Here is a 14,578-nt window from a genome sequence, read left to right as displayed (position 1 = left end):
TTCATTAAATATAATGTAAGGGAATTTTTCAATAAAACAATTTAAAGACCTTATAATATGTTTTTATTCAAAAAACTTTTGAGACTAAAGAATTTGAAGTAAATAAGATCGCTCAGAATTAATAAACTGAATCATTAAATTTAACATTGATTCATTACATCTGGCAACCTGAGTTTTCATTGCCTGTTTGAAATCTTCCTTAACACCTTTATCGGCTCCTCTAGTCCCAATTCTTCTCTGTCCTAAATGCTGTTGAGAGTTAGGAAGAATATCTAATACAATACTCTTTCCTTGCTCATTCCAAATATAACTTAATTCTTCTAATATATCTATATGAATAATATATGCTGAAAATAAATGATAATGAAATACACCTGTTTGCCTTATAACATCTAAGATGTGTAGGAATATACTCTCTTCTTGTGGCCATCCTAATTGCATAAGTACTAACATATGTCCATAAGTAAGATCAGCAGTATTTCCAGTATTCAGTAAAATTCTGATAAGCAATGAACAGAAATAGTGCATTATGGCAGCTTTAGTTGGTGGTAGGAAATGGAGATGTCTGTGTTTTCCACCAACAATCAAATCTGATTCTAATGTACCTTCAACAGAAGGCAATTGTGGAAGAGCAGCTAAAATATTTTCTACACACGTTGTATAATTCTTCTGAAAATAGTTGATTGATATTCTTATTATATTTGCAGAGAGGGTTGTCACACTAGTTGGAGGTATAGCCTCATCATATTTGCCTCTGTAAAGTGCTAATTCTTCCGTAAATCCTTCTAACCACGGTTTAGTTTGCAGTTGGGATGTCAATTTCATAAATTCCCTAGAAATAATATCATTACTATGAAGGAGTTCCCAACAATTTGCAGCTGCTTGAAACTGATGAGCAGATACTCCAGTTACTTCTATATCCCCCTTCCTTCTCTTTGATGGTGGTAAATCTGGATCTGATAATGATTCAATTAATAAATGATTGCCTTTGAGTGATTTGTGTTCATACAGAGATCTTAGGAAATAAGCCAAGCCACAGTATAGTAATTGCCGACAATCCTCAACATTTCTCAATGTTAAAAGCTTTTGAAAATATGATTCTTTGTTAAGACTATTAGCATAATTTACTAAGTAAGGATCCCATCCTAGTTGCCTTCCTAACAAATCTAAGACTCCGAAAAGCCTTTGCCATGGATCAGTGATATCATGTTCATTATCATCGTAAACATATGTATTATAAAAATCTATTGCTTTTACTAAGAGTCGTTGAAGCAATCTAGGGGATTCAAGTGAGCTAAGAAGAGGTAATGTTTCCACTACAAGTAATCGTGCATATCTATTATCACAAAAAAATTTTTCAGCATTAATTAAAGTCTTAACAAGACTATCTACTCCAAGTTGTGGAAATTTTTTAAGCAAAAGTACTAATAACCGACAGTGTTCCATTGTATCATCACTGTTTTCAACACTTGTTTTTAAAATAGTTAACTGTATGTCTGGTGATATATTATCGAACATTTGACTTAAGAAACTAGGTTCGTATGATTTTAAAGCATTTGCAATTGCAGATATTTCTGGAAGTAATTCGGGTAAATTTTGTCCAGAAGTCATTAGGGAGCTGAAGCATTCCGCTGCTTCGTGTACATTTCCAGATTGTTTTTCCATTAAATACGCTTCGAATTGTATCTTAAAATTTGTTGGAAATAAAGTTTTTGCTGTCAGCATCCATGCTTTAGCAGAATGGATGTTTTGTTTTTGGGCTTCTTTGGCTCTTGATATTATGTAATCTTCATCGTCTTCATTATAATTATTAACGTCGATTGCGGGCATATTATTATTAGTAATAGGTAGTTAATAAATAAACAAAAATACAATCCTGACTTTATTCGATACCTAGTCGATTGGATAGGTACTTTCCTATTGGCTATTACCTACTCAGGTGACAGGTCTCAGGTGACAGCCGAATGCCTGATTGTGAGTGGCGCTGCTTTCCATACAAAATCAAGTGCATCGGTCGCAGCAAGCAGATGTTGTGCGACAGCGGCGCAACAGCTTACGTAGGTATGTAATACGAAATTTTTTGACGTTTCGCGACCAGTCGCAAACCTGTCGCGTTGCTGTTGCGCGGCGGTTGCTATCTGCTTATTTTTAGCTAATAAGGCTGCCGATAGGTCAACTACTCAGTCTGTCAAACTGTGCTGTCAAACAGCTATTTACTAGTCAAACAGCTACCACCCACCTCAGTATTCGTTATTCAGAGCCACCCACTTATTACCACATTATTACAATATTATTTCCTACATTAAGGAAACGCCTTTGATGTCGCGCGATGCCGCCGCCAGCGTAGGTACTTACTCTGCCACACGAAAATACGCAAGGGTTGCAACAAATGGGAAATAAAACAATTGTGATTATTAATATTAATGCTGATGCATTATCATATATATTTTCAATAAATATATCACTTGATAAGGAACTGATTGATTGATTTAAACTCGGAGTACCTACTCGATAAATAGTCATCATCACTATCATCTGAGTAAGATGATTCAATTAAAAAGTATATACCTAATTCTTTTAGAACTCATTAAAAAAAAATACTTAAAACAAAAAAATGTTAATGAAATAATCGAAATCCAAATTACTTAAAATAACCGTAAATAGTTTTCAACCAATTATTATGTATACCACTATTTATTTTACACATTAATGAGGTCATTGCTCATATGAATATATATTTTTTCAACACTGAACTTAGCGCAACCTGCTGGTGCATTTGAAAACTAATTCACGTTCCAATTAAGCATCAGCTAAGGCATCAGCATAATTCGGCATTGTGCGCCACTGAGTCGCATTATGCTCTGCAATTGGAAAACTACCAATAACTGTGACCATTTTTTTTTGTGTGGTGTCTCTCAATGTTAGCCAGAAGGGCTTCTACATTTTAACGCGGACGCGGGGGCGAACTGAAGGTTCACCCTGGTAGCGACATGCACAAGGGCGTCCCCCCTTGACGGGGATCTCGAACCTCGGCTTGGGCTGTCGCTTGAGTGGAGGAAAGGGCCCTAATCCACAGAACAGTAAGAACCCTAATCGGACGGGTAACTGTGACCAATAAAGTAGCCTACTCACGATGCAATTTCAGTAACAATCTGTTGACACAATCTGCAGTGAGCTGACAGATTGTGTCGTCAATAGTATAGTTGAGGGCACGTTGGGGGCGCAACCCAACATGTTGCGAATTGGATCGGCGCGGAAGCAACCCGACAAATTGTCTCAGCAGATTGTGTGCGTGTTGAAACGTGAGTATTGTGATTGCTCCAATCTCGGCTCAATCGCGCTGCCGCGTTAACTAAGAATGCAGTAATCGCAAAATGGCGGTTTTGAGATAAACGCGGGAAAGACATTTTTACATATTTGAGGAAGATGTTTATATTTTATAGCCGTTTATACTTTATAGCCCTTGAAATCTATCAATAAAATTGGAAAAAATACAAGCTTTACAAAGATAATTATTATCTTATATTTCATAAATTAGTATATCCATTAATAATGCGTATTATTGCGTTGAGGTTTAGCATCAGGCCAGGCATCAACGTGACGTGCACACGTTGTGGCAAGCAATCGCGGAATGAAATTGTGTCATCAGATTGAGGGTTGGATGAATCGTGAGTAGAGAACGCTCAATCGCGACTGCAACAAATTGTTTCAGCAGATTGTTGGTTATGTTGAACCGTGAGTAGGGCCTTTGATATTGGTAATAATCTGTGATAAATAGTGGTAAGTTTTCTGTGTGTTGTCAGTTGTGTTTTCTGTCAGTGTCAAGTAAAAATTTGCCTGTGCATAGAAAATTGAATTTTAAGTACAAATTCAAAATTAATGTTTATATTGTTTAACCAATAAACAAAAAGAAATATAATTTATCACCTTAGTAAATTAATATAAGCAATGCATAATTAATCGTAATAATAAGAGTTTTAACGCATGTAAAGTCACTATTTAAAATATTAAAAATAATGTTACGTGTCTGCGCAAACTGAATTTCTGTATTATTAATCTGGTTGCATGAGTGTGTCTATAAAAATAATGCATTATTAACAGGACCGCTGGCGTTAGCCGATTTGTTTGTTTACAACATAATCTGAATAAAGATACTATGTATATCAAAAGAGCTGTCCGTAATTGTAACATCAATGTGATCAATGGATACCAATCCCACAATCATTATCTTATTGCAGTGCTCGTTAAAGATCATCTTTTAGAACATATTTTTTCGTATCTGAATTTAAGAGATTTAAAAAATTGTATGTTGGTATGTAAAACATGGTTTAGAATACTTAATGACGAAAACAATGATGTGTGGAGATACCATTGCATGAGAAGACTAGCAGAAGAAGTTCTAAGATCTGATTTACTTTCAAGCCTTCCAACCTACAAAACTAAATTAAGAGCATATCTCCATGCATGGAACCCATATGATTGTTCAAGAAACATATACATCAAACCGAATGGATTTACTTTACATCGGTAAGTTAATGCTTTAATTTTATAAGTAATCTTTAATTAATTGTATTTCTTCACTACTTTACCATTTGCATTAAAAAATGTTTCAATAGTCTTGAAAACTGCAAAGACAGTAGCACCATTATGTTTTTAATACCATTTTAGAAATCCTGTTGCACAAAGTACAGATGCTTGTAGAGGCAAAGTGGGATTTAGTAGAGGCAGACATGCATGGGAAGTTGTATGGGAAGGACCCTTAGGAACAGTTGCTGTAATAGGGGTTTCTACAAGAGAGGCACCATTGCAGTGCCAGGGGTATGTGGGTTTACTGGGCTATGATGAGCACAGTTGGGGATGGAATTTGGTTGATAACATTTTACTGCATAATGGAGAAACTCATGGAGAATATCCCCTATTAAACAATAGCCCCAAATATCAAGTAAGTCAACTTTTTGATATACTTTGAATAACATAAATATTTTGAGGGTTCATGGTAAAATGAAAATTCATTTTATACAGAACTAGCTGGTCACCTCAGCTTCCCCTTGGGAGGCTTTATGTTTGGAGGTTATCACTTAATCCAAGCAGAGATAAATCCAATATACCATTACAATCTATTTAGCCATTTTTACAATACAAGTAATTAATGTAATATGACTTTTTTTATATATATTTGGCATGTTTCTTGTTCACAGGTTGGAGAGCGTGTGAGAGTTATATTGGATTGTGACTCTGGAACTCTGTGTTTTGAAAAAAAATATGAATTTTTGGGTGTTGCTTTCAGAAGTAAGTAATTTTGTTACATGATGAACTAAATTTTTTTATTATCAATCGAATCTACTCAAATAATTGATTAAACTTACAGCAAATTTATAATTATTATACATAATATTTGAACATAATTTTACAGATCTGCCATTCAAAACGAAGTTGTATCCAACAGTGTCTGCAGTGTATGGTAATACAGAAGTGTCAATGGTGTATGTTGGTTTACCCCTTGATGGTTGATTGCTACTGTACAAATTATGGGTGCAACTAGTCAATGTGTGTGATAAATATCATATCCTTATGTCTATGCATTAAAAAAGACTAAGGGTACATGAATAAATATTCTAAAGCCACAGCAATAAATAGCATCAATCACAAATTTTTTCAACTTATAGTCAGTCTTAACTCTAAGTAATTATAGTCAAAACAATAAGTCTTTATGATTCTAGTCATAATATAGGCATATTTCCTTAACTTAGTCTAGTTACTAGTCATAATATGATATTTATTTTGATTTTGAGTGATTTGTTATATAAATAGTTCCTAAGAGCTAGCGCGCAAGATCAACTTTTGTATCTGCAACTATTTTGTCACTCCCATCAACTCTATGGGGAGTTGCGTCGCTACGTGCGCGCACTTTCTTAGTAGCCCATAGAGTTGATGGGAGAGACAAAATAGTTGCGGAGACAAAAGGTGCTCTTGCGTGCTAGCTCTAATATGTTGATTATGTGTATCCAGACGAGTTTTTTTTTTTATTTTTTATTATGAGCTTGACTTGACATATTATGTACTTATTGTTTTATTATTTCATACTTTCATAAATTCATTGATTGTGTTTCAATATTTAACACTTTCAAAATTTCGTGAAAATTAATAATCATTGTATTAATTGTGCATTTCTTTATTGACAGTTGTCATGCAAATATAAGAGAGGTCATTGGGCATAATTGATAATTTCAGGGAGATTATATTTCAAATTCAATGTTCTTAACCAGTGGCAGCTACGCCAGGCAGGGGCTGTGCATCAGGGCCCTCGAACTCGGGAGGGCCTTGATACTTGGGAAAATCCTAGATCGAACATAATCGAAAATAAATGCACCAGGTAGGTAGCGACTTACATGGTGTAGCTAGACGCCCCTGCTCTTAACATTGTTTTTTACATTCCCTTGGTCTATAAGAATGAGATTATTACAATTATTTTTGCAAAGATAAGATAAATGTACAAAAAGCCGTGCAATAATAAAATGCCCAATAACCATTATAATTAACCTGTGTTGATTAGTTTAAAATATTTGGGTCTGAAATATTCAACTTTTACTAATGAGTATTTTTTGTAATGTTTTTAATTAGGCAACACTGAATTAAACAGCTATTTTTAAAGTAAATAAATGAAGTTTTACTTTCGTAGCCTGTACAAACGACAGAATAATCCTGGTTATAGATCAATAATGCTATAATATACACAAGTTATTCGATATTTTATTTAGTTTTCTTGTTTTATTTTCATTTATTGGTCTTTTACCATGTTTTAACACGTATATTTTAATATTTTTGTTGGGATTAGGGATGTTTAAGTGTATAGAACATTTTTTTTTTAGTTTGAATGGACTATACTCTAGGACTACTGACCCAATTTAAAAAAAATACTTCACCCTATGATATGTGCGCGATCCCAAAGTGTTAGAGGCTATATTATATGTACAACGGGCGACGCCCGGACAGTCTGGATGTACATAATATGTTATTTTCGACAATGTGAGGGTTCGTTTGTATGAAGTAATCATCATATTCACTAGAAACTTTCCATCTTGAAAAAATGTTAAACTACCTATTTGTTATGAAGTCACTTAAAACCCCTTTATGGTGGATTGATCTTTCTAATTAGCGAGCATTTATTTCACAACGCTGTGAGAAAATTGAAAATTTACTTCATTTTTATGGCTCCTACCGAAAAAAAAGGTAAAGAACTGGGATTACAACAGAAACTACATGTTATAGCTCAACATTTTTATTTGTGAATTATGTACTCAAATAACTCAATGTGCGAAAATTAAAGCGAACTCGAGCGTAATACTTATGGTAACTTTAGCGCATTTTCTACATATTCAATCTACTTGGTGCTTATTTCAGGCTTTGCTGAATAAATCACATGGCTATTTCCGCATGGTGGAAGTAGCGTAAACGATCTTTTAGAATAAGCATTAAAAAGCTACTGAGCATGTTCTCTTTGCTCTAGAATATTGTCTAATAGATTATCTTTCATCTTTGGTTTTACTTTTGTAGGCGGAAACTTAGTAAGGCAAAATTCTGCGACAAGGCAGAAAAGTTTACATAACATAGGACAGAGAATAGCCTGATGTAATACTGCAGCTATACGGTACCATGGACCGTCAAACGGATCCAATATAGCTGGACAGAGCATATGATTTAAGTTGACTTGTGCTGGCTGAAAAAAGAAAACTTTATTAATGAACTGAAAAACTGTAACAAATAATACTATATAAATGACTATTTAAATTATACTTGTTAGCAAACAAAAATTTTTATCTACATACATAAATAAACTAGGTAAAATATTGAGAAGGTTTAACTTACTATGGCAATAATTTGTAAAATAATGAAGTGATATAACAAATTGAGACAGTAACTGAAGATAGCCCAATTAAAGTCCCAAAAAGGTTCAATGTTATAAACACCTAAAAATTAAAATAATTACACATAAGGATAATAGGATTTTATAACTCAATAATTATTAGGGCTTGAGGTGAGCCATATGCAAGGTTTAAAATTAACAAGTCTTGACTCAAGTATAATGATTTTTTACCAATTACAATTTAAACCTTTGGATATGGTTCCACTTAAGTATAAAAATTACAAATTTTGAGTTCATTACACATACCACCAATTCTGAGCAAATAGTATGGTATGACAAACATCATACCATGTTGAATCCAATACAATGCAGCTTCTACTAATATCTAAAAATAAAATAAAAATTTTAGTAGTCTCCTGAACTATCCTTTAATATTTTCAATCAACATCTCAAAGCCTGGCGAGTTGAAAAATGTTACCATAAATTAAAAGTTTTGCAAATTAATTATTTGAATTTATAGTTTTTCAATGGATACCAATCCTTAACAATTTAGTTAAAATATTTAATACTTACAGTTCTAGAAGCTGTCTCTGGAAACAAAAAAGCTAAAAGTGGTCCATTTAGTAGATTTAAATGAATTCTAAAGAGAGCTGTTACTGTTTTGCTAGGAGGTGCAGCCAATAAATAAATCTGAAATATTTATAAAAAAATAATTTAGGATAATAAAAGAGTAGGAATTTTGTGTGTTGCAATTTGCAATTAAGTATGGAAAATGTAGATTGTATGTATGTTACAAATAATTAGTGTTACTTATTAGGATCTTAAATAATTTGAATCCTTAAAGGTAACTTTTATAATATTAATGTTTTTCACATAGGCTCTAATATTCAATATTTGGTATAGCCTTACTTATTTTGCCTCTTATGGTTATTACATGAATACATGAATAATAATTTATGTGACCTAGTTACAAATTATTTTCAAATGAATGATGTCTTCTAAGAAGTAAAAAAAAATTGTTATTAAGGTAACGAAAAAAAACACTTATTTAAAGAAATAACTAAGTACATATAAGTTCATTTATAAATAAAATATTAATGCCTTTATTTTGTAGCAAACAAGGATACCAACGGATTAGTTTTATTTTCTAATATCATAAATTTAAAATACTCACTTGAATTAAAGTTGTCACATGGCATGGATTTAATAAATATATAACAGTGCGAGATGCAAATTTGAAACCAATTTCCATCCCCCATAATAAGGCCAATAGTATCACAAGTAACCTTTTACCTCCTCTGTCACTCTTAACATACAATGCTTCATTTGGAATGTGTAATTTTGGGTATGTTTTTACCTTTCAAATACAAAAAAGATATTAATTAAATTACATCTACAAGACTCACATACATCGTGAACAATGGCATAGATTTTTAATTAAATTATGTCTTTGAGCATGACGTAAAATTAAATATAAGCTAAAACACAAAAAATACATACTTACAATAACATAAATACAAACTGCAACTACTAGAATGGTTTCAATTATTTGTCTTTGAGTGGATAGAAAATATGCACACTCGGGACCCACATTTCTAGGTACAGCTTTATTCGCACCACTGTACGCCCATTCAAACATTATGATATTTTTTTTACAGTTTGGACATTATAAATCAATTTGCATTACAGTCAAAAATTTGTATATTTTCAATAAAAAAATACATTAGGTATGTTCAATTTTCATCCAGTGCCCTGAGACTTTTCCCGCTTAATGACACGACGGTGTAGGGTTGCCAACTCTCGTTAAGTTTAGGTCTCGGTTGACGGTTACGTGAGCTGTGTGGCCGTATCTCGAGCATCGAGTAATATTAAGGGTTTGGTCTAGTAGTGCAAACAAATGCATCCTGTCATCCTATATGTAAATAATACAAATGTACTAAGGGAAAGTTGCTCCACTTAATTTTTAAAAATTAAATCATTCGTATGCATAATTTAATATTCGTAATAAGTACCTAATATGACAATTTGAAACAATTTTCGTGAAAATTACACCGGGTGATTCTTTTTATCAGTACACAAAATTTGGGAATACGTTCTATCAAATTTTGTATATCATAAAAAAAAATGTAATGTTTGTGTAAAAAATTATAAAATAGAAAAATGCGCAAATGAAAACAAAAGATATTTATTTTTGACTAGCTTCCGCCCGCGACTCCGTCCGCGTGGATGTCGGTGTTCGCGTGGATGGTTTATTTCTCCATTTTGAACTGGGAAGACGTTTCTCACTAAATTAATATTAGACGATTATGATTCACTCCAGTCCAAACAGCAAATAAGCAGGCTTCTGCTTCTGCAACGTTTAGTTGTCCCTGAATTTGGAAAAAATAGTCATGTTTCTTATCTATGACAAAAGTGTTATTTTTTTGCATTGTATTTCAAATATTAAATTTTTTATTTTTAACCGCATCTTCCGCATTCATGTATTTGGCCGGAATTAGACATTTAACTTCTACTTACTAGTCCCATTTTCCCTTCTTGATATGGGAATGTATAAAGTAATTTTTTTAGATATTTCTCGTTATACTTTTAAAAAGTTATAATTGTCATTTTGCTCATTAGGTAAAGTAATTTCGATATCAGTTTTAAGTTTTTTGATACCTGCAATAATAACGTCATAATCGCCTGCATATACTTATCGATTACACCCTGTATACAATCCACCATCCACATTCATAATGTTTTCCTGTCCTCCTCTCCTTTACATTTTAAATGAGTAAATCTGCTACCACTGAAGGATGTTTCATTGTGATCAGCAAATTTTCACCACTGTTGTCGATTATTTGTTTTTCATTTTTAATCAGCAATTGGGAATCATCAGTTTTATTTTTTGTAGATTGGTGATGTACCCTAACAATACGTCGAAAAGGGAAAGCATCAACGAATTATCGTTTTCGTCCTCTTTTTTTATTCTTCGCGTCTCTGTTACTTGTGTTTGTTTAGTTCTCAACACCTATTGAATTTTCTATGTTATTGTGATCTTCCATTACATCTGAGTTTTGATGATGTGATGATAATCCATTCGTTTTAATATTGGTACTTAGAGGTCTAAACTAGAAATGGTAGACTAAATTTGTCAGCGCGTCTGTAAGATCAGAATATAAAACCAACATCCTGTATTTAAGTTACAAAATTAATAATCAAATAACATGCCGCTACGTTCAAAATGACTAGAAGAAAAAATTAAAACACCTCGACATATTTGGAATTTTGGAGTAAACAAATCATTTTTCCCGTATGTCCCAAGTTCAAGTTCTCAATACAAGTTTATATTATGTTTCGTATTTCTCAAACGAAAAATAAACATTTTTGGAACTTCAAAAAAAAATTATATTATAAGAAAATTTATGAGCTTACTTTAGTTTTAAAGAAATATACATCCCTTTACTGACACCCCGTAAAATAACGAAATTTTTGCCAATCACCTTTGGTTTCATTAACTTTATGTTCGAAGATAATTTTTTTTCTAGTAGTTACACGCATATTTTTTTCGTTTATTTTCCATATCGAAATCAAATGTTTAAAAATACGAATATTTGCACAAAACTAAGATAAAAATAATCAATTAACAAAAATATTAAATTTAATGAAGTAGAGCAACTTTCACTTCGGTATGAAGGAAAATCGAGCGTAGAGCACACGTCAGAACGCTCCGGCCCAAGGAGCGCGACTAAAGAAATTCGCTAGGATTTTTCCTACTTATTTTAAATATTTTTTTTAATATTTAAAGAATTATCAAAATTCAAAAAAAATTTTTTTAAAGGTTTAATACTCATTCAACTCGAATAAATTAATGGAAAAAATAACTTTTAGCAGTATTTATCAATAGTTTTTGTAAGGCAAAAAATGGGAAATTTAATGAATTTATAACGTTCTAATTAGGAAAATCATAAGTTTTTCGGCAATTGTATTCAGCAGATTTTAATAACGACTATATAAGGATAATAATGCGCTGATCAAATTGTATAAATTGTAATCGGTTGCAACGTAGTGAGTGCACAAACTTAGCTCGAAATGTCTTTGGGGGAAAGAGACTTATCTTGAAGGCCTGATTAAGGTAACATAAAGTAACTTTATAAAAAATTCATGCGCATTGCGTATATAACACTAATTGATAAACAAGAAAAAAAAATTCAGTTTATCATTTCAATAGCCGGGAAAAAATTGTCAAATAACTTGTTGAAAACGCAATTTTGCTAGACTGCAGCCTTAATGGATATAATATAAGCTTCTTGGATATAATCAAGAAGCTTATATCTTATGATATAATTCGTTAGAAAGGATAAAACAAAAATATTTAGAGCCGACTTTTCTGAACAAATGATTACGAGACTGTGAAATAATTATAAGACTAACTAAAATGTACTGGACATATTAACTATATATATTATTATAATATAATTAAAAAATAATTTATGTAAACTTTCTGAGCCTTGTAAGTATCTTATTCACACTCAACTTATAACTCACTCAATAATGGCATCGTATTTTTTCACTCGTTTTTTCCGTGAAAATGACAAAATTGACTGCTTGTTTCGATTTTTGCTAAGGATTTTTGCTATAATTTTGCCCTTCAATCCGAGCCATTTGAATCGTAGTACAGTAATCCAAAATTAATAATGCACATGCAAATCTTCGCTAATTGTCGTATTTCCGAAGACACTCGAATCATTGAATCGTAAGAGCCCTAAACAATGAACTTGCATTTTCCACCTTGTTCAAAAGAAATAGAAGTCAATTCATGGTCATACACAATCAAAAACAAATCGGGCGGTAGGTGACGGTAGCCTGTCAGTCAAAAAACTCAAAAATCCGTCAGTTGTCTTTAAATATTGGTGATGACTGCACGTGTTCTCTCTGTGTGGAATTATATAGAGCTGCTATTACGTACCTTTCTTGGTTTTGTTTTTAAAGGTGAATTGAATTAATCGATGAAATGATTTACACAGGTGATGGCACTAGGGAAAGTGAAAATGAAGAAGAGTTCCGATGTATCTAAAATGTCAGAAATAAAGATAATCCCTGATTTTGATTGTTTTTATTTTTTTTGTAATTGTCATAATATTGAAGAATGATCAGTACTGTAAATACTTTTGAACTGAGATTTTAATGATAAGATTTACATATATGGTTTAAATATAAACCTGTGTTTGAAAACCATACTTTATCTACACTAATATTATAAAGAGGAAAACTTTGTTTGTTTGTTTGATTGTGATGAATAGGCTCATAAACTACTGGACTGATTTTAAAAATTCTTTCACCATTCGAAAGCTACATTATCCACGAGTAACATAGGCTAGGTTTTATCCCGGAAATCCCACGGGAACGGGAACTATGCGGGTTTTTCTTTGAAAACGCGGGCGAAGCCGCAGGTGGAAAGCTATTTCAATATAAATTTTGTATTATTTTAACCTTCTTTTCTTCCATCATTACACCAGCTTCAGTAAGACACTTTTAAAAGTACTATAAATTTTCCAAGTAAATCAATCCAACAAAGATAATATATTCGCAATCGTGGGGTTATACTCGCTATTTACTTACAAGGAATTATCGAAACAAAATCGTTACTTACCTACAAATACATATTAATCTCTTTTAGCACAAAACATATAATTTGACTAAATTATGCATGAAGAAAATTCATTTAACCGCTCTATATAGATATCATCTTCGGACTCTCCGAGAATATGACAGTTGCCGAACAGTGACGAAGATTTCTATGCGCATTATTACTTTTGGATTACTGTACTTACTAGATAATTAGATATGTAGCGTGAGGGATGAACTGATGATCTTATAGAATCGAGAGTGAAGGCGCCAAAGTTTGAAATCGTTGGTATAAAGGTATTAATTATGATAACATGCTCTTAAGTAGCCTACTCACGATTCAATTTCAGTAACAATCTGTTGACACAATCTGCAGTGAGCTGACAGATTGTGTCGTGAATAGTGCTCTTAGTGAATAGTATAGTTGAGGGCACGTTGGGGGCGTAACCCAACATGTTGCGTATTGGATCGGCGCGGAAGCAACCCGACAAATTGTCTCAGCAGATTGTGTGCGTGTTGAAACGTGAGTATTGTGATTGCTCCAATCTCGGCTCAATCGCGCTGCCGCGTTAATCGCAAAATGGCGGTTTTGAGATAAACGCGGGAAAGACATTTTTACATATTTGAGGAAGATGTTTATATTTTATAGCCGTTTATACTTTATAGCCCTTGAAATCTATCAATAAAATTGGAAAAAATACAAGCTTTACAAAGATAATTATTATTAATAATGCGTATTATTGCGTTGAGGTTTAGCATCAGGCCAGGCATCAACGTGACGTGCACACGTTGTGGCAAGCAATCGCGGAATGAAATTGTGTCATCAGATTGAGGGTTGGATGAATCGTGAGTAGAGAACGCTCAATCGCGACTGCAACAAATTGTTTCAGCAGATTGTTGGTTGTGTTGAACCGTGAGTTAGGGCCTTTTAAGGCTCTATAAAGGCTCTATAAATGTTAAATGTATTGCTTGAAGGATAAAGGTACCTAGTTAGGATACCTACTGGATGTAGCTAAAAATTTTAACTTAATATTTAATAGGTTTGTATTTTTATTATCTATGTTTAAAGAAGGTCTAAAGCATGAAATAAGAGAATGTATTTTAACC

The 14,578-nt window shown here is 32.7% G+C and overlaps 3 protein-coding genes across 4 annotated transcripts; 1 reads left to right on the top strand and 2 right to left on the bottom strand.

Moving 5' to 3' along the window:
- Positions 1 to 55: 55 nt before the first annotated feature.
- Positions 56 to 1,921, bottom strand: LOC123705785 (integrator complex subunit 10). The gene has a single exon (XM_045654799.1). The coding sequence runs from the start codon at positions 1,828 to 1,830 to the stop codon at positions 85 to 87; it is 1,746 nt and encodes a 581-aa protein (XP_045510755.1). The 5' UTR covers positions 1,831 to 1,921; the 3' UTR covers positions 56 to 84.
- Positions 1,922 to 3,844: 1,923 nt separating this feature from the next.
- Positions 3,845 to 5,866, top strand: LOC123706386 (F-box/SPRY domain-containing protein 1). 2 transcript variants are annotated; one of them, XM_045655641.1, is made up of 5 exons: positions 3,845 to 3,986; positions 4,102 to 4,527; positions 4,669 to 4,942; positions 5,199 to 5,289; positions 5,414 to 5,866. In XM_045655641.1, coding segments are annotated over exons 1-5 (891 nt in total). In that variant the 5' UTR covers positions 3,845 to 3,984; the 3' UTR covers positions 5,512 to 5,866. The 2 variants fall into 2 exon arrangements, with proteins under 2 accessions (XP_045511597.1, XP_045511598.1); XM_045655642.1 differs by having other exon boundaries at positions 3,845 to 4,527.
- A 1,397-nt stretch (positions 5,867 to 7,263) lies between these two features.
- On the bottom strand, positions 7,264 to 9,647 carry LOC123706194 (transmembrane protein 164). The gene is made up of 6 exons (XM_045655361.1): positions 9,369 to 9,647; positions 9,039 to 9,221; positions 8,438 to 8,554; positions 8,171 to 8,249; positions 7,867 to 7,967; positions 7,264 to 7,717 (listed from the first exon to the last, which is right to left on the bottom strand). Exons 1-6 carry the CDS (start codon positions 9,501 to 9,503, stop codon positions 7,481 to 7,483), a joined length of 852 nt encoding a protein of 283 aa, XP_045511317.1. The 5' UTR covers positions 9,504 to 9,647; the 3' UTR covers positions 7,264 to 7,480.
- Positions 9,648 to 14,578: the final 4,931 nt, after the last annotated feature.

The sequence above is a fragment of the Colias croceus genome, chromosome 3, assembly GCF_905220415.1.
Source record: "Colias croceus chromosome 3, ilColCroc2.1".
NCBI classification, from domain to species: domain Eukaryota; kingdom Metazoa; phylum Arthropoda; class Insecta; order Lepidoptera; family Pieridae; genus Colias; species Colias croceus.
This window is presented reverse-complemented; position numbering and strand designations above follow the sequence as displayed.

What these genes read in the sequence shown, in the direction of transcription:
- LOC123706386 (XM_045655641.1), top strand. An exon ending in ACAATAGCCCCAAATATCAA is followed by an intron (nt 4,943 to 5,198) that starts GTAAGTCAACTT and finishes TCTTGTTCACAG; the next exon opens with GTTGGAGAGCGTGTGAGAGT. An exon ending in TTTGGGTGTTGCTTTCAGAA is followed by an intron (nt 5,290 to 5,413) that starts GTAAGTAATTTT and finishes ATAATTTTACAG; the next exon opens with ATCTGCCATTCAAAACGAAG.
- LOC123706194 (XM_045655361.1), bottom strand. Translation starts at nt 9,503, where the DNA reads ATGTTTGAATGGGCGTACAGTGGTGCGAATAAAGCTGTACCTAGAAAT. An exon ending in CAGTTTGTATTTATGTTATT is followed by an intron (nt 9,222 to 9,368) that starts GTAAGTATGTAT and finishes TGTATTTGAAAG; the next exon opens with GTAAAAACATACCCAAAATT. An exon ending in TTTTACAAATTATTGCCATA is followed by an intron (nt 7,718 to 7,866) that starts GTAAGTTAAACC and finishes TTCTTTTTTCAG; the next exon opens with CCAGCACAAGTCAACTTAAA.
- LOC123705785 (XM_045654799.1), bottom strand. Translation starts at nt 1,830, where the DNA reads ATGCCCGCAATCGACGTTAATAATTATAATGAAGACGATGAAGATTAC.